This window comes from Platalea leucorodia (genome assembly GCF_965183815.1).
Source record: "Platalea leucorodia genome assembly, chromosome: 2".
Classification (NCBI taxonomy): Eukaryota; Metazoa; Chordata; class Aves; order Pelecaniformes; family Threskiornithidae; genus Platalea; species Platalea leucorodia.
In genome coordinates this window covers 116,485,209-116,510,474 of record NC_138824.1, presented here as the reverse complement: position 1 = coordinate 116,510,474, position 25,266 = coordinate 116,485,209, and the positions used below count along the sequence as shown (strand labels likewise).

The following is a 25,266-nucleotide window of genomic DNA, read 5'->3' as shown; positions in this document are numbered from 1 at the left end:
ATTTACTAGAGTTGTTAGAGGTCATTGAATAGAATTATTTATTCTTCTTTTAGAACAATGCTATGTTTCTCATGGAAACAGAAAGTAAAAAGTAGGTAAATGTCATGTGGTGAAAATGTTCAAGTGTAACTGAGTTTAAGAAATAAAACTTGGGAGTCACAAGACAGGAGATAGACAAAAAACTGAGCCTAATTCTTTTTCTGCTCACTGCTTGGACAGTGAGGACCAACCAGACAGTAAGTAGGTACTTTGTCAATGTAAAGATTTAATATTATACAGAATAAATTAATAAAAAGAGCAAGTGTCTAGAGACTGGATAATTTCAGGTGATCTTTTTTTAACTCCTAAATGTCCTACAGAAAGCAGAGAGAAAAACATGAGGCATAAGAAAATAAATATTTTTTTTTTCAACTACAGTGTTGCCAATCACCAGAGTATCTTATAGGTAAAACTGTATACATTTTGTGACAATAAAAATAAACACCAGACATACAGAAGAGTGTGTGACACTACACATTGTGTGATTTTTCTGCTTTGCTTTCTCCCGAACCCAGTTTAATATCTCTTATGTACATAGCACTGCTGCTGACTTCACTGGGACAGTTGGATGGAGACAAGTTTTGAATTAGATGCAGGATTAAGCTAAATAAAGCTAAAGAAAAAGTATGTTCTAATTTTGTGTCCAAAATCCTCTCATATTCAAACGCTAGGAAATTGCAAGCATCTGATAAAGACAGCTCCTCATTTTAAAAACCTGTAAACACCTTCTCCCCTTTACCATAGCTGGGACATGGGTTATAGTTTTTTACTTCACGGGTGCATTCGCATCTGTTGTCCTTGCTAAGCACTGAGGAAACTATTACAGAGCAATTGCAACATTTGACCAGTGAAATGTTATCACCCATTCTGCAAGAACCCTGGGTGATGGAGCTTTAATCTCTTTTCTTTGTGCTTCTCTTTCAGCTTCTGATATGGCTGCGGAGCAGGGACAGATTCTTGTAATTGCCACTGCTGCTGTTGGTGGATTCACTCTCCTGGTCATCCTCACTTTGTTCTTCCTGATCACTGGGAGGTAATTAACGCTACAGTGTTCTCATTTACTCAGGGTCAGAGTCATCCAAAACTAAGAATTTTAGGGTAATAGTTAAGTCATTCACCACATTTTCAGTTCTAAAATAAGGGTTAGGCATAGCAGGGTGAATGTCCTCTTTGTTCAGCACTGCTCATACTGACAGTTCTGTTGCGAGTGTTGTTTTTTGTAAAAACCCAGTTTGGGGAGCTAAACAATTATGTGAAATCAGGAAATAGCTTGGCTGTTTTTAAAATAAGTTTCTGGACCTCTTGCCTGCAGAGTGAGAATTTAAAAATACAACATACCTGCACCCTGAAGGCTTTGACATTAGAAGACCAAAAAACCAAAAAAACAAAAAAACAAAAAAAACCACAAAAAGCCACAGTGTTTTTTACAAAATCTTATACCTGTCTACTACAAAGCCTTGGAGGGTGTAACCTTAGGATTTTTATTGTCTTGGGGTTGGTAATGTAGCTTGCTAAAGGCACTTGAGTGGCCAATTTTTTATTACTTTTACTATATTAAATTTGTAGGAAATATCATACACAATTACATATATATTTTATGTGCACATTTCTGCATCCATTAAGAGAAAATATAGGAATTATGTAATGAAATTAAACTAAGGAAAACTTTACTCCAAAATACTAGAATGATTCTACTGCCTGTGATATCACTGGTGAACAGAAAATAGGTTCCTGAAGGTCCTCTTTTACTGCTTTTTGGGTTTTTTTTAAATCAAATTGAAGATATCCAAATTAAATCTACATTACAGCAGTACTGTTGCACCAGCAGGGGAATTCACCAGTCTGGACAATGATTTATTTTTATAACTTCCCTGATTCTTATATTTACAGTTCTTTCAGTACAGTGCTGATTGTCCACCTTCCTTCAGTTCATGTGTTGATCAGGATCAAATAATGACATTACACAAATTGGATGAGAAGGCATTTTGATTTGAGTGGCCAGATGCCATGCTCAATTACACACTGAAGGTTTTAAGAGAACTCACAAATTCTAATTGGACTTGCTAAAAAATGCACACAGAGGTTGGAATATCAGATTCCCACAGGCGTAGCTGCTTCCATGGTGCCTTGTTTCCTTTTTCACTGACCCTCCGGGTATTTGCTTCGTGATTTCAGGACTTCACCTGCTTCCACCGGGAAGCAAAGACATTATGTCCCCGTCTCCTCTGTGAGACATCAGTGGCACTGCAGTGCTGCCATGGATCGAGAAGGCCTAAAACTAGACTGATATTCTGTAGAGGTATGGGCCTTCGAGCAGAGGAGTCAGGCTCATAGCTCCTGCAGTAAGCTCGGGGCGGGGGGGGGCTCTGGCCCCTCTCTACCTTTTTCCCCTCTACCTCCTTCAGATGCATAAAACAGCCAGTGGAAGAGCCTCCATGTGAGGAGGATTCTCCGTGGAGTTTCCTTCTTACCTGGCTTGGGGACAGGATTGGGATAGGATTCTGCACTGTTCCTGTCCTGGTTTAGAGCCTGTGTTTACACTTCGAGAAAAGATGTTACACTGGCTCCTCTGAATGTGGCAATGGTCATCACAGACAGGGCTGATATCAATAGATGGTGCTGCACTTTCAGATTTGTAACTAAGTTTCTGTTTTGTTGGTATAGCATTACCTCTAATTCGAAAAGAAAGTGAAGTCCTATCAGTGTAGGCTGGAGGTTTCATTTGCAGTACCCCAGCAACCAAATATGGCACTACAGTAGCTACCATTATGTACCATTATTATTAATGCACTCTCTGCTAAATAATAAAACCAGTTAAGCCTAACATTCTGTTGAAGTTAATGGGAGCAGTTAATATTGGAACATATGGTGACCTTAGATAATCTTAGAAGCTAAGTAAATATTCCTGTGATTACTACAAACCCTGACAAACAGTAGGGTCTTTCAGAAGAGAGAGGAATTATTCAGACAAAGATAAACTTTCAGAGAAAATGATTGTCTGGAATCCTTACGTGGAATCCTGAAACATAACTCAAATGCTTCCTTTAGAAAAAACTCACTAAACTCAGGAATGAGAAAAAAATATGGAAATGGGTTTCTTTCTGTGTTTATTCCTCCTGTTTGCTAATGTTAAGGATATCAGAGATTCTCTTAGCTTTCTAACATCTTACTCAATGGGACCATTTCAATTATGTAAGATACGAATTCATTTTGAAGTGCTGCTTAAATGCAGTGATAAGAGTATTCCACAGAAGACAGAGCAAGAAAATTTTGAATAAATACTCAATTTACTCTAGGGCTGGAGGCAAATTTCTGCATGAAAAATGGGATTGGTACCCTACAGATGTGCTCTGCTTCACTGTTTAGAACTAGCAATTTGATGAGCTGTCGAGTCACAGGGCTGCTGATGAGTCTATTCATAGTGGAGAGGCTGGGTTAAATGAGCACCTGCCTCTGCACTTCGCTGAGTGATTATCCACCAAGCTCAAGCAGGAAGCACGGCTGTCGATTGCAGATAGAAAAATGAAAGCAACAGAGACTTCGAGGCACAGGATAAGCACTGAGACAGGGGTCTTGGCTAAATTCCAGGAAAGGCGATGGGAAAGCTCAGTGCGATTTATTCCTCTCATTACAGGAATTATTCCTCTCCGATTGTTCTGTAGCCAACACTAACAGGGAATGGGGAGCTGGAGCTGGAAGACACCTCTGCTGGTGATTACTCACTGGCTTCTGTCAAACTTTGGGGCCACATGCGTACTTAGGAGGACTGGACAGGGTTAAAGCCTTGTTTCTTTGACTGTTCCCTTGGGCAGACACTTTAAGTGTAAGAGCTTGTGTTCAGTGTTCTTGGCAGTTGGCACCCTGCAGACCAGTCGTTCGGGTCCTAAAAATGTCACTGGCATGCTTAGTGGTCCCAGCAACTGGTGTACAATCTGAAGGTTTCCACAGAAGCGGAGAATCCATTGGTTGCTGTTTCCCTCCATAAGGGTACATAACCATGACAGCCTCAGAAGGTTCTGCCCCTCGGGTGTTCATCATCACCTCTGTAGCAATGAATGAATTTGGGAGTGTTCCTACTCTGTTTCAATAGTTTCAGTGAACCATTGAAATGAGGTGGGTGTGTTCACATATTTGTCATATTTCCATTGTTAGTATTTTACTGGATATACTGCCTATAATTATAGTTTATTTTGTTTTACAAGGCTGTTAGTGAACACACAGAGGCTGGTCATTTTTTTCAAGCTAGTCTTGGAACTGAATGTCTGTACACCAAAGCACACGTCCACATGCACTGCTGTTCTCCACTGGGGTCAGTGCCCTTAGCCCATAGCCTAGCCCTTAGACCAAAAGATTTCCCTCTAAATCATACAATTTAGGCTGTTCAGTGAGCGAGAAAGAGCTTTAAGACCAAGAGCACATATTTTGTTTTTTCTTGACTGAAACAGTTGCTCCTATCATGTGACCTTCTAAATCAGCATTAACAGTCCTGCAGGTAGGCAGCATTCAGGCTAGGGGAGATTTCATTACAGGGAACCTGAAAGCTTGCCATGTGGCAGTTTTCACCGACATACCCCTGCGTTGTCGGGTAAGGTTGCTAGCAATTCATGAACATCCACGGGGTTGTGTGTTGTTTGCCAAGGATTTGCACTTTTATAGCAATCATACAGGCATATGCTAAAACATCATATTCACATAGCAGGCTACGCATTATTTATCTTATATGATAGCTGCTATCTTAGAAGAAATAATAAGTCAGTGCCTGGTTCAGACTGCACAGAGCTAGTCAGAAAAAAAAAAAGTGGTCCTGATGTGAAAAAATGTTTTATTTTTTCATGAAACATGATGAAGTCGTACAAACTATTATCTTATAAAGAAAATGTGAGCTTTTTTGACCCACTGGAGATGAAAGTTAATAGGATAAGGTTTAATTAGCACAAACCAATGTATGCAAACAAGAATGCAGGGAAGTAACAATTTATTAAAGTATCAGGATTCTTTGGAGGAGTCAAACTTGGAAATAAAGCATTGCATCAAACTTGAACTTATGTAGTCATTTTCATACTAATCATTCAACCATGATTTATTTTTATTTGTATCTAATCTGTTTGTAGTTCTTCATGCATATTTCTCTCTTTAAATTCATAACTAAATATATATTCCAAATGCAAAGATTTTGGCTTTCATAAAAGTGCAGATAAAACTTAATGTACATTTATTTTATGCGTGACAAGTATTTTAATTAAAACATCACTTGTTTTTCTTAAAAGATGCCAGTGGTACATAAAGGCCAAAATGAAATCTGAAGAGAAAAGAAGGGCTCATCTGCAAAATGGACATTGTAAGTAGCTCAATACTGTGTTACGTAATATCTGTATCATGTTTTAAATGAAGAATGTTCATTGTTTTCTGTACAACTTTTGCCCTTGATGTTTTAATCTGGCCATTTGAATAGTTCCTTATTGTCTGCACCATCAAGAGTGTTTATTTTTATTTGTATGTCCTCTTGAACAATTTCACTGAATTCACTCTAGTTAATAAGTTTTTTTGGTATTCTATTAATAATATTTATCAGTTTTTCAGGTATATTTTTTTGCATTCTCAACTGGTCTGGACCATATTGAATTTCTGCCTCGAAATTCCTCTCTTAGTGACTATGTGCCTTATGTGTATTCAGTTCTCTTTGGCTTTAGGGATCTACACTTCCAGCCACCCAAGAAATAAAAAGTGGAATGGGTTGCCTTCCCTCATGTTCCTGCTCACTGATCAGTACAGTGAGAGAAAATCCTGGCAATCTCTCGTGGGCAGTATATTAGTTTATATAGTTTAGTTTAGCTGCTTAGTTTAAATTACTAGCCTCACTGTTTTATGTTAGAGTAGCTATTTAAAGTTTTTATTTATTCAAAGGGTATTATACAAAGGGTATTAAATTTTATTATTTTTTTGTCATTCTTGATAACATCCTTGGAAATACTATGATCAAGACAGATGCTAAGTCACCAGAAGTAAAATCTTTTTTTCAGGTGACACCACTATGTCCACCCAAGTGGCTCTTTGTGTCAAAGAAAAGGGTGCATTTCCCCATAAAGGATACTTCCCAGGAAGATTTGTTTGTCATTTGTTTCCAAACGTGGTCAGAAAGGAAAGAAGAAAAAAACCTTCCTGCTGAAGAGTTTGATATATGCCTCTGAGACCGTGACTGAATTTGAGAAAAGCCTCACTCAGTGTCTTTCAGGCCAGGGTAAATGATGGCTGTATTTCATGTTGACACAAAGCTTCATCTCAGAGGCTTCTCATTTGTTTGCAGTTATCTCAGCATCAGACTTGAGGGTGCAAGTCTCTCATGTATGTGCTCCATAGAACCAAGGATCAAGAGGAATTACTGTGATTTTCTCCGACGGCTAAGACTGTATTGCCAACAATACTCCCTCCTTTACACAGAGTGCTCAGCGCCTCCATAAGAAGTACCTCCTTCATGCTAGCAGCAACCTTTACCTGACTGCTGACTACCTATAGATTTGGTATCCAGCATCTCAACTTGATACAATATGTGGGGCTGCACAGTCTCTGCTGGGATCAGTATAAGGGTGACCTCTCCTAGGCTGGCTGAAGCTGTTTAAAAAAACCTCCGCTGCAAAACCTGCACTGGTTAGCGTTGCTTGTTCCTGTTCCCAGATTTGTCATGTCCACTCTTTACATTCTATGCTTCTGCGGTGTGCAGAAGAAAACCATCTCGTGTTCATCCTTCCTCTCTCCCTTGGGAGCCTGGTGTGAGTCAAGGGAAGATTTCAGGAAATAAACTCTTTGAAGGGAGTTAGAAAGGGGTCCGTGATCTTGCTGATAATATGACATCCCATGATGTCTGGTGTCGTCCCCATTTCTGTATGATGTGTGTACTCTACAGGCAGTGGTCCAAATGGCTGTTGCACACTACTTAATGAAACCCAGTCACATTCATGTATCCTGAACATGTGTTCTTCACCTAATGCATCTAGGCTCATCAGATAATGAGCTGCTTTAGACTCAGATACTAAGAGGAAGAAGGCTGAGAGGTACTTAATTCTTTTAGAAGAGATTCTCTGGACCAAGTTGCAGTACCCTCCTCTTATCCTGATAAGTTGATGCGTTATCCACATCAACTTCTGTTAATGAATTGCAAATTTTCCAGAACTTAATCACCACATGGCAGCAGCCTAAAAAAATTCCCATCCAGATAGTCCAAGAGAAACAACATAAGTTCTTGGATGTGCCATACTTCGAGAACATGAGGGATATTAGCCATGCCAGAAAATGATGGCTTGCTGGAGCCTGCCAAAGCAATCTGGCACCAACCCACTGTCACCACTGCCATCTCCAAGGAAGCAGACAGAAATTACTGAAGCCTTGTAAATTGATTTGGATATTTTTGTTCTCGTCTTGCACCTGGCTCTCTGGTTGTTCAAGATGATCAGAAGAGAACAAAGCAGCACAGTCCTCCAGGACCCATCCTCAGAGAAAAGGATCTCAAAGATTGGACCTGTTTGGCAAAAGGAATGTTCACTCATCCACCCGTAAATGAAAGGAGTGAATTAGAAAGCACTGTTTTCAAAGTAAAGGACAGATTGCCTAAATTGTCCAAGGAGCAGCAAAGGGGAATATAAATTGGTCTGGCAGTAATCACTGTTAGTCTTCAGGATCTGCTTTTCCTGATATCTTTGAGCCCTCACTTGACGTCTCTGTAGACAGTCTTTCAAGTGACCAACTCAGAGCACGTATTTTCTCTCGTGACTTGCTGCATTTTGCAGATTTACCAGCTGTACTTGAAGCGTTCTTTAAGGATGTGAGCTAAGTGCAGAGACTCCAAGGAGCCTCTTCAGACTGAAATACTAAATAGCATTTGGAAAAGAAATCCTTACAATAAAAAAAAAAAAAAAAAAGAATATGCTTTACCTTACTCAAAATAGCATTTTCCTTAAAACTTAGCTAGGGCTATTATTTTTTGCTAAGCAGAAGTTTCCAAAAACTTTATTGTCCTCTTCATTTTCCTGCCTGAAATGCTATACCTCCGGAGATGCTTGTGTACAGCTGGGACACAGACAAAACAACATAAGAGTTTGACACTATCTTATCAGTTGAATACCAAAGACTGAGTTTTCTAAAGGCCTTTGACTTTTTGTTCCTGTAGGACAGGATAAACTCTGGGACCTGTGTAGCTAGCAAACATGACAGTAACTAGAGGTATAAATAACATTCAGAGAACCTAATACCCAGATTTCCTCCATTCTTTACACTAACACTGTTTATCAGTTATCATTGCAAGCTGAAAGGATGTTTGATGGAACAATGCACTGCAGCAATCCTGAACAAGTATCCATGCTTTCAGTCATCCAGAACACCTCAGGAGATTTGAGCAGGGTCCAGCAGGACCTTGCTCACAGTTTCAGCCAGTACTTTTGAATGCTTTTTCTAGTGTTGGGGTGGCAGAGGCTTATCCTCTGTCTATGGAGTTGTAATACCCAGCTCTTCAATGTCTCAGAAGCCTCACCTAAAAAAGCCACTTGAAGGATAAGAGGAAATGCTTAAGTCTGTGCCCAGCCAATCTTTGAAGGCCCTGGTGCTGCCAGCAAATGGGGCCAATTCACGTGCATTCTACAGTTGGTTTCTGTGAAATCATAGCAAGCATTAGTAATTTTGGGTCACTATCCTCTTCTGTTGGGTTCTGGAACTTCAAATGTGGAAGATTTAATATCTTATTTCCAATCCTTTCAATTGTCTAGTCAACCAAAAATAAAAAGAGAAAACCATATTGTTACAGTGCTAAATGTCAAGGAATGCTTGATTCCTAGTATTCTCTCTTTTTTGCAGTACGTTTCCCGGGAATCAAAACATATATCGATCCAGACACATATGAAGACCCATCTCTTGCTGTCCATGAGTTTGCAAAGGAGATTGATCCGTCAAGAATTCGTATTGAGAGAGTTATTGGGGCAGGTAAAAGTACATCCACTTTAAAAAATGTCTAGACATGGATAGGCTGCTTTTCTCAAGTCACCATGATAATGCAAGTGGTGAAGTACAGTACAAAATGTAGGCATATTTCTCTGATCACACCATTTCGCTCTCAGTTGTTTTGTTCCAAATGTACTCAAAACACTCCGCCACTCAACATTTGCCATAGTTAGTGTCACATATTCTCTGTCACTGAGGGGGAGATTAGATCAGAATCTCTTTCTGGGGGGAGATAAGATCAGAAGATAGAAGACTGAGTAAAAAACATTATCAAATAGAAAATAGGAGGAGTACAAGGGGAAAAGGAGAAGCTGGCTTGGAACAGGCTTTCCTGTAGCTGTGTGGAGAAGGATCATTGGCAGAGAGGGGAAAGAGGAAGCTCTGATGAGAAGGTGCAGACAGTATGAAAGGTGACATGGAGCTGGGAAGCAGAATGAATGGGAAAAACAGCTGCAGGTTCTCCTCTTACATCCCTGTTTGTCTTTGTCCAAGTGTGCGGTGGGGACAGAGAGGAATTACATCTGATCAATTGTTTTAGACCCTGTTCTCAGCTATGGGGTGTTTACCTTCAGTGGAGAACATCTCATTGGGGATGTGGGCCATTTCACAGCTATTTGAAAATAGGTTTCAGAAGCTAATTAATCCTGTATGTATATTGGGCTTTTTTTATAAGGGAGATAACATGCCCCTTCTGTTTTCAGGGATCTTACCCTTTGCTAATGTACTATGTTTATAGGCATGTCTATTCTGTGCATTAAGTGTTATCCCCTTGTCTTAAGTTTGGTTTAATTGTCAGATTTTGCTACTCGGGAAAGTGCTGTGCAAGTGTTCCCATGCATTCACTTTTGGAAAGCCTTTGCATGGATAAGGGCTCACGGCTGCTGCCTAGAGTTCACTAGAGGTCCTGGTGGCAGCTCAATGGTGACAGAAAGCACACCTTTGTGGTTAACACAACAAAAGTTAAATACTTGAAAAGATCAGTGTCTTGTAAAACCAATTCTTTTAACTTATGTTCTGCCTCTCTAGGGCAGATAGCATTTTATTATTGACCAGGTCCCGAGATTGTTTGCTCTCTGTTTTACCCAGTGTAGTTTACTGAGGACTTAGAGAGACAAGGCTAGACAAGGGCCTTACAAAGTTACCTAACTAGTGGATCTCAATGCGTGGCTTGTGACCAACATGTCATTCAGAAGGCCCACCAACATTTCTCACAGTTATAACAAATTAAAACAAAAACCAGACTGACAAGGAAAGTCTGAAGTTCCTGTGGTGCATTACATCCTCTGTGTTGTTACCCGCACACTCTCAATGGCTGGGGAGCATTAATCATTTCTCAGCCCCAACAGAAAGGGAAGGTGGGAGAGCTAAGGGTCTGTGTTAGAAATTTTGATGAACATAGAAACAGTATCCTGAGCTCTAATTCCAGCGCTGAAATTTAATTTCTTGCTGTGAAAGATATTAACACAAAACCTGTCTTCAGCTTACACAATATGGATATTTCTCTGTGTCCTTAGGATATTAAGAGTGACTCAGTTTGGTAAATTGCTGTCTTAAAGGTACTTAGAATACTGACTATACAGATGTTTTGTCTTCACCTTACTGTAATTTTATTTCAGTAGGAATAATTAGTATGTTCCATACTCCAATGCCCGTCTTTGAGCTATCCATTTTGGGCTTTCTTTAACAATGCCGTTTTATTACTTACTAAGTAAATGCTAACATACAAATGCTTTTTTTTACCTTATTTACTTTCTCTAACTCTAATACCATCAAGAAAAAAATAAGATAATTCATAGTACAACAGACTGCAAAAATCAGAGTTACATCTTGTAGAAGGGCATCAGTGGAAAAAAAAATATTTTAATTTGCTCATATTGAGTCCACCAAAGAACTCGTGCTAGCAAGTATTGTCAGGAAAATTACTATCAGAAAACATAATGCACTGTGATCCTTCTTTTTTATCTTTGTTTCCTATATCTTAGTCACTTGAGAAAGCAGAGGTATTTTTCAGTTGAGATCCCTCATTTAATGATACGTTACTACACTGATAGCAATGGAAATGTCTCCAAGTGTTGCTAAGAAGTGTTTTATGCACTAGAAAATGTCATGCAAATAATATAACAGAAATAAAACCTGGTCTGTTAGCAAACGGGAGAGAAAGTATTGACCTGAAAGTAAGAGAAAATTCTGTTTCATGCTGCAGTCCATATCGCTAGAGTACTTTTGAGTTTACCTGATTGCTTAAGCTAGATAATATGTAGCTGGCACTGTGCACCATTGGAATTATGAGCTTGAGAGAGCCCCCGGAGGGCTGACTTCTGCAGAAAACATTCTATCTGATTTCTTTTATTTCTTCCTTTTCTTCAGACATACTATAGATACTGATGTCTTAGACTATAAAGCATATTGAACTACATTCAGCACTGGTATAACTGCTGATTTCAAAGGAGTTGAGTAGGACAGACAAGGATTGAGCTTATTGATTTTAGTTCAGATGAAAATTGTGTCCTTATTCTCAATTTAATTCATTTATGAAAATTCTTTACTCAGCTTCTCTCTCCCTTTTCTTGTATGCATGGAAGTGAATTTTTGCCTTCTTTGACATATTTTATTTTTATATTTTTTATCTTCTAAAATTACTTTGGGTAATCTCCCATCTTCAAAGATATTTGCCTAGCAGGACTTGCAAACTGGTTGCAATGAAATTTAAACCTATTTCCATGCAGGCAAGATACAGGTTAAATACCATGCCTGAGGCACGCAGAGTACAAATTCTCACAGAGTTCTTCAATAGCTGCTAGGGGACATAACATATCATTGTAATTCACAGCAGTCCTAAAACTTTCTTTATGCCTTCTCTCTAATTCTGGATTAAACATTGCAAACAGATATAGAATGGATTTCTTATCATAGGAGAATTACTTTTAAAAGATGTTTACAATTTTTACCTAAGTTAAACAAAAAATTAAAATCTTTTACAAAATGAAACATTAAAATCTTTTAAGGAGTGAATTAATAGATGCATTTCTTAAATTTTTTTGAACATTTTATTTTGATCAATGATTTTAATTTTGAATTTCTGTAACTTTAATTTTTCAGAAAAAAATTATTTCCATTCAAGAACTAAAAGTTTTCATTTTGAAAACGTCAAAGTAGAACATTGCAAATACTTGAAATTTTTTTTCTAGCATTTCTGGTCAAGAAATTTTTGAAACTGATCTTTTCCTGAAAGCAGTTTCCAATTTGGTTTTTTGATGGGAAAAAGTCATGTCCAAAAGCTCTTGACAATTCACTAGTTGCAGTGCAGATGGCTTTGACACTCAAGGCAAGTATTTTTTCTAGTTTCTCTTTTCAGTTTACCTAACTCTGTTCCCAAGTTATCTTTTGAAATATTTGGTAATTATAATCTTGGATGACGTGAATTGGAAATGTACATTATATTATTTGCTGCTGAGTAATCTATCTGAGGATGATACCATAAAATCAGAAGTAGTATTTTCAACTAAAGCTACTGATTATCTCATTTCTGATTACAGCACGGTTAAAAGTTAAAATCTCCTAACCGCTCCACTTACCTCAGATACACATATACTATAGACTTGAAAAACAAAAACTTCCTATTCATTATTTTTGTCCTGTATTTCAGTCTCTGCTTAGAAGTGCAAAATCTAAGAGCCCCTGAGTGTATTTACCTGCTTACGCTCTGTTGTACAGGTACATCTGAATGCTGCACAAGACATTGGGATTTCTCTGCAATCACTTATTAGCCATGTTATACAGAGAATTTGGTCTGCTCCTTTGGTGCCAAGTACTAGTAACATAAGGGTAGTACTATGTGATATAAAAAAAGAGAGCAAATATCTAAAATTGTTGTTTACACACTGACTGCTCCACATAATGATGTTTTTCTATCAGATACTAAAAACAGGTTCAGAGGAGGTGGTAACAAATGGTCAAATTGGAAAAGCAGCAAGAGCTTCAAGCAGTAACAGCAGATTGGAAAATAGCCTTTAGCAGCTGCAAAGTTTAAGATGACGCTTGGCCTGCAACAGTCCAAGACATCATAGCCAAAATAAAAAGAGAATGTCTATACATTTAGTTGTAGATTTAATAAATATTCCTATTGCAAGTTCATATCATTAGGCAGGTAATAATAGGAAATGCAAAGCAGCAACAATTTAAGAAAGGATGCTGAACTCCCAAGATTACTTTGAGAAAAAAAGAATTAGTGCAATCTCTTGTTGAAATCCTTTTTCAAGTCCTCCTAGTGGACATTTATGGAGCTGATGTTTTTGAACGCAGCCACTATATTCTATGGAGCCAGTCAATTGAAACTTTGATCTCAGCTCTCCCAGTCTTCCCCTCTGGCATGCTTTTGGTGTTCCAGTACATCTGCAAACACTCTAAATTAGTATCCTTCCTTCTGATGCTTTGGTGAAAATAAAGCAAGTAAAATACAGACTTTGCAAAGTCCTTTCTAAATTATTCATAGTTTACTTAGTCCATGTGTAGACGCAAGAGACCTGCATTAAAATAACAATATCTGCACATAAATCCGGATTCAAGATGGATATGTAGTCAGGTTACTTCCCCTGCGTGGCTTCCCATCTCCTACCTTACATCTGGTTCATCTGAGAAAAAAAATACTGTTTTGTAGACCTTTTGATTGAATGAAAGTTTGTCCAGGTTAATAGATGTTAATGGTCTCTTTTGTTAGTCTTCGAATAGCTTCTGCTGATACCTTGGTTCAAACTTGGGGTAAAGGCAGTAGGGGAAACAGTTTACAACCAAAATGAAAATTGCAGTTTGATCAAATATTCATAATAGCAAGCAGATTACAATACCAAAGGCAAAACAGAACCTATTTGTAAGTGCTTAGCTTATGTGTCTCATGGTAATATCAACTAAATAAACAGGTATTAGTGAAATTCACATTCTAGTAACAGTTACTGTGTAAATGGTGAAAATGATCAGTCCATTCCCTTTTATTTTATCCACTACTTATGACAAAGTTTTACTATTGTTTAATTTGATATTGAATCTTCTTGGATTCAAAACCCTTGGCCGAGGTTTTTTTTTTATCACTAGTATCAAATATTCCATGAGATCTCCTATTGGTTCATTACAAAGATCCCTGGGTGCCTTTTTGCCAGTTCCCACAATTTCCCATCTATTCATTGCTGTAGTTTTTCTTCAGATCGTGCCTTTCAGCCACTCTTCGTATTGAGCTTGCTGCACCTACTGACATGTTATCGTATCATTTGATTTTGTCCTGTCCATGACACGTTTTTCTGCCCCATCACTTCTTGCTTTTTGGTTTAAGGCTTCAGCACCTCTTCATGGAAGGAATTCCCAGAGGTACTTTGTCAAGTCTGTCTTAAAAGTTACAATTGTCCTCTTATTTTTTGTTAAAATGTTGAAACTCAAGGAAGAGCCCAACTCCAACTTTTCACAGAGAGTACACTATATTCTTTTTACAATCTAAATCTTCTGCCGGTTCTCCCACATGTCTAATGACTAAAACTGGGGAAAATTAGTTGAGCTGTATTTGGTGCTGTGACCTTGCAGTTGTATCAACAGCAACTGTCTGTGTTGCAAGACATTTGTTTTGATCCCATGTAGTAATACCAGAATGCATATCAGACTTTTAAGTGACTGACTGTTCCTGTTTCATTTTCAATAACACATATGCTATGACTGAATGAGAAAAGGGATGTGTGGTTCACACAGGGTAAGTTGCTAGACTGCTCAATTAGCTTATTTTTGTATAACATACAGTAAGATGTGCGGGGTTCATATAAGCCAGGGATTATTTACACTTTATTAAAACTGAACAGACAATGAACTCTATCTTTTTCTCTACTTATCACCAGCTTCTTCCCTGGAGCAAGGAAAGATGTCGACTTCATTGACATCTGGCTCTTAGCTTCTACTTATTACACATGCAATCATGAACCTTTACTGCCGCAGGGTCAACATTTGTCTTGTTTATCTTCAAACTCGAGCGATGAGGCTTAGATTCTTAGATGTTAAAAATCCCTTTTGTTGAATACATTCCCCTTTGACTTTAAAAACATTCAAAATTCTTTATCTGAACAAAAGTGTAAAAAAAATACTCTGGGACAAAATCTTGTCAAACTCTTTCTTAGTGTAAATAATTCAATGCTTTAAATTATATCATTGATCTCCATCTAGTCTAAACCAGAACTAGATGTTATTACACATACCTTAGGTTTCTAAATGTAGTAACTGTCTGTTCTGTGAGCTGATGATCACTTACTGTCTGTTTGACATCAAGCCACAAAAAAATTGCTGTTAGTCTTTATGTTTACCAGTTTATCAATCCCAGTATCCAAGGGGAGTGAAATTTCTTTCTACCTGTACAAATCATGCATCCAAAAAAGGGAAAAGAAACAGGTCAGGGAGAAGACATGATGTTCCTTCCCCTGCTTTGGATATTGTACAGATAATAAATCTTGGGATTGTAAGTCCGTCACTTGCCTCCTTCAGTTTAATTCATTTCAAAACACCTGATGAACAGCCCTTTACAGTCCCGGAGGTATGAATGCCATTATTTCTGAAATTCTGAAGTTGTAGTACTCTTGTATAATCTTATAATAGCAAAACAATTTATTCTATAACCCATGCTTTCCCAATTATTCTCAAAAATGAGATTTTGCAGTTTTGCAGAATTATTGATCATGAAATCTCTTTAAAAATTTGGATATTAAGGCTCTAGTATTTTTGCTTTTCATGGTTTCATCAAGAGAAAGAAATTGGAAATTTTCCTCATTTTAGGCATATGCATATTCACACATATGCACACATCTTCAGTGAAGAACATGCTTTGATGTATTTTTAAAAATTAGGTAGAAATAAAACAAATGGAGTTTTTTTGGTAGAAAGAAGACCGAGGACACTTAGCTTTTGTTAGCTCTTTAAGAACCTGCTAATTTATTTAGAGGTTATGTTCAGCATCTGTTAATTGTACTCTTGCACTTGATGATGTCTCTGTTTTGAAGTGAAAGAGGAGCTATGAAATTGTTTTTTTAATCCCTCCAGTCTTCCTGGATCTTATAGGCTAATAAAACCTCGTTTTATTTTAGTGGAAGTGACAGAACCTAATAAAATAAAAGTTGTATGACAATATCCATTCTAATCCTATAACATCAGGGAGTTATAATACTCTGAAGAGAAGCTTCTGTCTTTAAGGCCTCTCTCTTCTAGATTTGGTTCGTATCTGAAGACACACTGTTACGGGATAGAGGTCTCTTGTTTCGTTTTCTTTTGTTCTGTCCTTACAGTTTAAGGAAAACTAATTCAGACAGCACTCAATGGAGAGGGTAACAAATTATTTCCTCCAGTTAAATATATATCTGTTTATGACTCATGTTTTGTTTTTCAACAGTTCTGATTCCAAAATGAGTGGGGTAGAGAATTTAGTTTTGCTATGGAAGTACCCTGCACTGAGAAGTGCTTTGAAATATTTTTGTGAATCATGTTTTTCATTTACTGGATTATGAGACCCATTGAAAACTGACCTGCAGGCATCCAGAGTATACTTGGTAGGGGCTTTAAATAACTTCTGAGTGTGATTTGTATACAAACTTAATTAGTAAATGTGTAAAGGGAATGCAAGGAGACATGCATTCTTCAAAGGCCCTACATACACCGGAAAACATCAGGTGAAGCAAGCTTTGAGATTCCTCTCATTACTCAACTCAGTCCTGATTTGCTGAAACTGTTGGCCTTCCGCTGTCTGAACAGTGAAATATGTAATTAATTTCAAGTAGGTGTGTAAGTCCATTTAAATCATATGTGAGTGTGTTTCTGGGGCATAATAGCATTAAATACATTTTAAATGCTTTCTACAACTGGAGGATAGTCAGGTATTCTGATATTCTCACAGCATTTCTTTATGCATCTTAGTGCATGATACCCCTATAGGTAGATATTGCTATAAATATTTTAGATAGATATTTTGTAATCATTGGAATTAAAATCTAAGTGATATTACATTTCTTCCTCATAGCATGCTCAGTTATATCACAAGCATATTGATATTAAAGTTCAGTCTCAAAGTGTCAGTAAAGCAAGGTGAACCACACTGTGGAGGGCAGATGGTTTGGCTGTTGCAGTGAAAGTACAAGTCCCCATGATCTCATGGTGTGGCACAAAGGAAAGGTGATTATTTGTTGTGAAGTAATGCTGAATATTTTGCTTTTCTGGGATGTGATGAAACTCAGGAACTTGAATATCCCATCCATTATTTCTCCATCCACTTCTATGGAATGTGTGAGTTTCTTGAATATTTATGCGTTCTTGTTTCACTGACAACTACAAATAACTCTGAACTATTAAAAAAGACAGCTTTTAAGACAGCTATTGAAGGTTATTTTGAAAAAATACGGTGTTTAAGTTCAGCAATACAAACTGTACTGTAGTTCTTCAGGCACTGTGTATGATCTAACAAATATTTTATGTATTTAAGGTGAGTTTGGAGAAGTATGCAGTGGACGTCTGAAGACACCAGGAAAAAGAGAGATACCTGTTGCAATTAAAACTCTAAAAGGCGGCTATGTGGACAGACAGAGAAGAGATTTCCTGAGAGAGGCTAGTATCATGGGACAATTTGATCACCCAAATATAATTCGCCTTGAAGGAGTTGTTACCAAAAGTAAGTTACTATTAATAGTTTTTTGTTGTTTTTCCCATTCTATGTGATTTAGTATCAAAATTAAGCATTACTTCCACATTCAGTATGGATTGCAATTCTCAGAAATTATCCAAATCATGAAGTGCAGCAGAAACTGCAGAGTTTGGGACCATAATAGGAAATTCATAGCCTATCTGTTTTCAAGTAGAGATGTTTTATTTTTATTTTTCAATAAAAACCCTCCTCATTCAAATAAAGTCTTTACAGGTTCTTATGAGATAGGACTGTAGAGTTTGCTCATAGGCTAGTGGAATACAGTAGAGAAAGCCATAAATGTTGACAATGAAGTCAAATCACCATGTCAGGTAGCAGCTATAGTCTTCTTTTTCCACAAGCACTCGCTCTTTATTTGGTTGTGTTTTACTGATTTTGGTACCAGAAGAAATCAACTTCATATTTTAAAGAAATAAAATGTAAACTCTTTTAAACTTATTGTACACTTGCAAACGATTCACTAAAATTCCAGAATAATCTATGAAATGTCTTACTCTTTATAACTACTGCAGCTGACAAGAGATATCCCTTGCCTCCGAAATCTAGCATTTTTAGCGGGGTTATGGGCTTTTCTGAAATGCTGAAATATCCAGTTATCACTTAAGTATTAAGTAAAAGTCTTATTAACATGCATGTAATTTCTTTAATGCCAACTTTTTGCAGTAATGAATTAAAAAACTCATAAGGTATACTCTTCTCAAAATTAATCGTTGCCTCAACTAAGCCATGTTGTCTGCTGATTTGCAGTACTTATATTTTTCTTTTAAAGATCAAGTGTTGTGTGCATAAAACAAAGATGTCCTCTTACCATCACAGTAAACACAATAAATATGTTATGAATATTTCCTCTTTCACCTCGTTACAATATCAAAAGCTATGTTTGGAAAACACAGTGTACTAGAACAAAGAGAAAATTATATCTCCTGAACTCATGTCATTAGAATGGAATTTCAATAGGTTTACAGGATGACCTTCTTCAAATTTGTCTCTCTGTGGTACTAAATTAAGATGAAAAGGATCTTTTTCTTTTCCTTCACACAGTCTTGCAAGGATAAATTCATTATTATTTAGGAATGTTTGGTTACTGGACTAACAGAATCCATTATGTTGCAGACTTCTGGAAAGATATGGCTTAGTCTCCTCCCTTGCTCTCCCGTCAGTAACTGCTCTGCTGACAGCAAACAAGAATATGAGTTAATACTGGCTGAGCAGCATTGGAGATCTCTGTCAAGAGATGTAAATATGTAGGAACTTAATTGAATTTAGCTCCTTGTTTCATAATGAGCAGTATAGCAGCAATTAAATTCCACCAGTCTTCACCAACATGGGCAGTTTATGAACCAGTATCACAGGTATGACTAGGATTCATATGGTGGATCTAGTAGTGTATGTCTCATTTGTGAAAAAGGCTAATGACTGTGATTTACCAATATTGTTTAAATGCAATTAGATGGTGCACACAGAGTACAGTATAATGTACTTGGCAATGGCATGATTGTTTAATCTTTGCCACATTTATAAATTTTTTTTCCGTAATGTCTCATCATCAGTCTAGAGAGAAATGAAGATTGCATTAAGAAACCAGAAACAAACAGATAAATCAGTGCTCCAACATTAGAGTATTTGTTATTGTATTATTGGTTTTGGAGTGTTTGCTTAGAGGTAATATAAAAATAGTAGGTGTTACTGTTACAGTCACACTGTCCTATAAAAACATGATATAAAATGCGTAGAGAAAGTTTGAAGGAAAATATTTTTGAGTCAGGCATGTTTAAAAAAATAAAACAATTTTACAGCAATAATTATAGAATGAAAAAATTACATGAGTTATTAACAAATTTCACCCTAAGGCATGGAAAGTGCAAGTTATATAAAGTGTAAAGGACAAAGTTGTGCAGTACAGCTCTGCTGCAGGGAAGAAGCTAGGAGACAGGCTGAGCAATGGACACACGCACTCTGCTCTGCTCCTGTTTTGCCAGTTTATCTTTAGGATGTTGCCTTGCATTTATACTGCCCTATCTGTGGTATTTAGAGAACAACATGGCTTAAGCTGGGAGCGGAGCAGTTACCTTGCATTTCACTAAATCCTAAATCTAGGATTGCACAAGCCAACAAGGGACAGAAATTTTCTATAACTAAAAGGTGTGCTGTAAAAGTGAGACAGAACCTTGACCTAGCCAAATTATTTATGTAATGATAGCATGATTAAAAGGTGTGTTGCATTAAAACTTAGATTAATAGCAGCAGAAACTATTTATCTGATGTGCATTACAGTTCCACTAACCTATAAAGGCACATTGGATGCAGTAAATTTGATTAATAGACATGTAATGCTGTTCTTAGCACATGCTTTCCTCTTTGTAACCATTAGTCATTAACTTCTAGCAGTTGCTGATATATATTGCATCAGTTTGTAAGCGATACCTTCCATTACAGTGCCATTGACTATTGAACAAAAAAGAAAAAGGATTTGACGGTAATAAGCAGAAGTGCCCTACCAAGTCAATAGCTGTTGACTGGGGCTGTAACAAATTTGCCTGTTCATTACAAATGAGACCTTTTATCTGGTGCTACTAGCTAAGCAGATGTTAACTTTTAAATGATACTGTTTTCAAAATCGCTATGGAATACGTACTGTACAGGATGAAAAAATGCTAAACTAAGCCTGCTCAGAAGTAGGTCTGAAACAGATTTTTAATCCCCTTTTCTGATTGCTTCATTTCTCATTTGTCCTAACTGCGATCCCTAATCACAGAGAGCAGTAGGCAGAACAGTTGCTGTAGCACAAGCTTTCTGTTAGCAGAGAGTTCATTTCAAGGGCAATTTGCCTGGCCAAGGCAGATACACGGTAGCAGAGAATCTGGATCCCATAGTTGGCTTATATTGCTAATCAGAAGTCACAAGGCAAACTTTATTCCTGTTTGGTTTGTTTTAGCAACACCATTCCTTGCATGGTTTGCCACAAAAGGCTGCTTATTGCCTTGCAAATTGATAAGAGATGCTTAGGCACTTTATAAAAACATCCATGTTTCCCTTTCAAGTCATATTAGCACAGTGATAATTTTTGGAGCTCTTCTTGGGTGTGTCAGGGCATGCTCAGCCGAGTTGTATGTCATTGTCTAAGCTGCTGCTATTTCATAAACAGATATAAGAAAAACAGAACAACTTTCTCCAGCACGAACATATGTAACCAACGTTGAGAAGGGGGCTATATAGAACTAAGATGTGTCTTCCACTTGTACATCATGTTGAAGTTTCTGTTGCAGACTTTCCATGAAAAGTCTGTAAAGTAATCTAAAGCTAGGCTTACAGCAAACTCCTGCCAACATAACTATATCTACAAGAGACATCCAAAATGGTTTCTGACTATTGTAACTGTACTGGAAGAAATCATTGGTGTTACACTAGCCAAACTGGAATCTATAGTTAGTTTAGCTTGATGGTATCTTACACAGCAGTTTAAATCAAAGCCTTGTCAGTACTGTGTAATACTGTGTCGACACAAAATATCAACACATGCAAGGGCTTTATTGTAGTCATAATCTTAGTTTGTTCCTCTCCCCCTCAGACTTTACCCCAAATAACTTTCAATTGCTAAAATTAATTTCTAAGCAATTGTTTCCATTTCTGAACTTTGACTACTGGAGGATTTGCACCTGTCATGTTTACAAGAGGAATCTTGTAAAGGCATTCATTTTCTTTAACAGCATTCTGTGTATTGTTATTCTCCAGAAGAATTCTCAAATTAATCCCTTCACAAAGGGACAATGAATGAAGACAGCACCTAGATTTTTGGTTCTGTGTAAGCTCACATCTCCATAACATCAAGTCTGGGTTTGGAATGACACCTTCAACTCCCTTATTATCTCCTCACTGTTTTGCTTTAGTGACTTTCAAACTGTGCATGCTATCGCAGTTCTGAAATCTTAGTCAGTCGTCTGGCAGATTAAATCCAAAGCTTTAATCATTGAGTTTCTTTTTAAATTATTGTATATAATATAATACAAGAAGAGTCCTGAGGTCAGTGTACCTTGCCTTGTCCATGAGGAAGGCCAAGCAGCAGCATGATCCTCTTTCACTACAATTGAAGTATGTAGCTTTTCATATCTGACCCATTTTTCATTTATCAAAAATGCAGGAGATAACAATGAATTTTTTTTTTCAGCCAAGACATTGTTTTCTAGGCCTTTGAGCCCACAGTGTAATGAATCTAATGTTGCCCTTTTCTTCAACCTGGTAACAGGTTGAGACTATTAAATGGAGTTCAGAATTCATTTTGGAAGGTGACATACTTTGCAGTATATCTGTTTATTACACACAGCATTGTATACTTGGCTGTTATGCAAAAGGATTGAGGAAATTTTGTGGCAGTGTTTATAGCATTCTTACCTTGGTCATGGATGGTGAAATTGTACTCCCAAGAAATGTTATAATGCAAAGTTTAAATGTCGATCTTTTAAGAGTTAAGTTGTGACTGTTTGAAGTAGGCTACACCATGATAGCTTACAAAATATGACTATGATTATACACCAAAAAAAATGTGATCTACATTACAGTATTTATCATTGATTCCTGAAAAGTGAAACCTTTAGGGCCAACAGAAAACATACAATGTTAATAAATTCCATGTTAGGATTATAGTATTGTTTATAACCTAGAGTGTAACCAGTTTTAAATCTTGACATTTACTTCTGTCAGTAATCTCAGTACATCATTGAAGACATCACTGGCATCTCCAGGCAGAGATGTACTTGTTGGAGGCCAAAATGCCTTCAGACCCACCCCTTGAACCCACCCCTTGCACTGGCAGGGACTTACACCTGCCTTACGCACCACAGATAGACAGCAGGCTATGAAGACGTTATTCATCCCTGAATATCTTCCGTTCTGCTTATGGGCAAGCCACTGTGACACAGAGTGGTGGTGAGACTATATGTGTGTCATATTAGCCAGTGGGCTTTACATGGCATTAGGCATAAAGCTGAATTTGTCAGATGAAGCATATTGTAGCTGTGCACATAATGATACACAAAACAGCAGAATTTCAGTTGTGTTCAGTAAGTGGAGCCATAAATTTATATTTGGCTCACTGCCTGTATTTTCCTTTGTATTGTGTGTCATAGATAAATATCACAACACATTACTGAATTCAGTGTTGTTGTGGCCAGCAAATTAATGCAAAAACCACAACCACCACCTGCCCTGTTAGCTAAATTTACTAGATCCATTTATTAAAATATCATCCAAATAAAGAGTTGAAAGTTGGAATGGTGGGCATGGCTGCTGTAACACAGACAAAACTAAGTATCTATAGCATTCTTGCAAAATAGGTTACCCTGCATGAACTGGTATTTGAAGAACATAATTAATGTTGATAGTACTGAGTTGTCTTTACACATGCACACATGCGTGTGAATATTTCAGATAACACATACAAACTACCATGCATTCCATTTGTTGAAGGTTACTGCCAAAAATTAAGAATACACAGTACTTGATTCTCCTGATTGATACATACTTAAAATAAATTAGCTTTTAAACCACTGGAAAAAGTAAATTTTTCTTTCATTGATTACAATCTGAGATTTTTTTTGCAAAAATTAAAAGGCCATTATGGTTTGCTGAAGTTCAAATCAGTCACATTTCCATGTTTTGCTTTTCTGTTTTGCAGCTAGCAAGCTATACATTGTAACTGTCAACTCTGCTGTAACATCTTTCACAGGACGATAAGCAATGAAGAAAAAGCATATTGTCAAACAGTCAAACAGCCAACATCTTGTTAGCAGCAGCTTAATCTGACCATGATACAGAATCTAACATAACTAAACTTTTATAATTCTACTTTTATAAGAAACAGGATTTCACTTTCTTCATGATCCTTTGCCTTCAGATGTCTGTATTCAGACATGTAGGACCTGACTTTCAAAGATATTTAGATGCTTTGATGTGAGATGTGGTTCTAGTAGAAAAATAGGTGACAAAAATAATTCTTACCAAGAGCCATAAAAAGATCAAGTCTTGTAGATAAGAAATGGCCAGATTTGGTCATCAATTTGGTCATCAATTTGCCTAATTAGCATAATTATTAGTTGCAAGTGATTGCATTTCCATATCTCTTCTGAATAAAGTATGCAATTTCTTCCTCCACCATTAAAGTAAAGAAGAATATGGTACAATAAGTTAAAGGGCAAGATAGTTACAGTGTGTAGATGATATATGAAGACTTGGGGCTTTTTTTAACAACTGTAACCAGAAGATTTAATGAATAACAGAGGGAGACAAGATTGCATTGTGCTGACAGGTTTGCTGCAACAACATGGCTGATCTGTTTCCTGTGTAGGAAAACCATATGAGGAATGGGGAGAACAATTATAAACGATAATTGCAACTGCAGTTGACAGGTAAAGGAGTGAGGGGGTTAAAGAGTGTCTGTAAAGCAATCAATAATCCTGATTCACAAGCTGTGTTTGGTTGATTTATTTTGATAACTGTACATTCATTTCTTTTTCTTTATACATGTATTGATAAAGTCCTGTTGCAACTTTGTTGTTGCTAAATCTTTGCTGAGAAGTGAGGTGCTCTCACTGAAATTAATACCAAGACATGCTGAGTTTGAGAATAATTGATAACGATAGCTAAGAGAGGTTCTGCTGTATTTTAGAGCCTAGCAAAGTCAGATTATACCAGAAGCATTATTTGGTAAGCTTCAACCTAATTGTTATATATTACAATATTCTCAAAATTGAAGCAGAGTCGTGTCCTTTTAAAAGGCAAATTAAATAAATGCTTAACTTTGTACTATTTTTCAGCAATAAAGCATTCTCTTGTAATTCACAGAATATACAGCATTGGGCTGTGAAGGACACTGAGAGGTCATCTTGTCCATCTTGCTGCCCCAAGGCAGAAACAATTATGTTTAAACTAGTTGGGATAGATGCTTGCTTATCCTATTCTCAGAAACCTCTCCTGATGAAGATTCCACAGCTTCCCTGGGCAATCTATTGAGTGTTTAACTAACCTCATACTTAACCTTCTAGTGTCAAATTGTTAAATTGAACTTTTTTTCTTTTACTGCACCTTAAGGCCATTAACTCTTTCCTGTCTGTGGTGGAACAGTTTGTGCCTTTCCTCTTTGCAGCAATGTTTTACATTTGTAGACAATTATAATGTCTTTATTGTCTTCGGTAAATCACCCAGGTTCTGTCAAGTCTTTCTTCATGGTATATGTTTTCTAGACCTTTGGTAATTCTTAATGCTTTCCTTTGGACTCTTTCCAGTCAATTCATATCTTTTTTAAAATATGGCTTTCAAAAGTGGATACAGTGGATGCTGAGCGTTACCTTCCTCTAGTAAGCAGGAAAGAATTATTTTAAATGTAAACTGTGTTACTCATGTTTAAATATGCGTGGTTTTCAATAGCAACCATTGTTGGGTTTTATTTTGATTTATTATTACCCACAGATCCTCGTCTGTGAAACATCTGGCTGTCTAGTCTTTCCTCCAGGATGTCTTTGTGTGGTTGTTTACTGCCT

The 25,266-nt window shown here is 37.1% G+C and overlaps 1 protein-coding gene across 2 annotated transcripts in view; it reads left to right on the top strand.

The window, feature by feature from the left end:
- Positions 1–25,266, top strand: part of EPHA6 (EPH receptor A6) — a gene marked incomplete at both ends in the record, with an annotated part of 510,935 nt that overhangs the window by 387,787 nt on the left and 97,882 nt on the right. For both annotated transcript variants that reach the window (XM_082332768.1, XM_082332767.1), the window contains 4 exons: positions 964–1,072; positions 5,307–5,377; positions 8,881–9,006; positions 17,516–17,701. In XM_082332768.1, the coding sequence (XP_082188894.1) occupies positions 964–1,072; positions 5,307–5,377; positions 8,881–9,006; positions 17,516–17,701 (492 nt within the window). The remainder of the gene's footprint in view (positions 1–963; positions 1,073–5,306; positions 5,378–8,880; positions 9,007–17,515; positions 17,702–25,266) is intronic.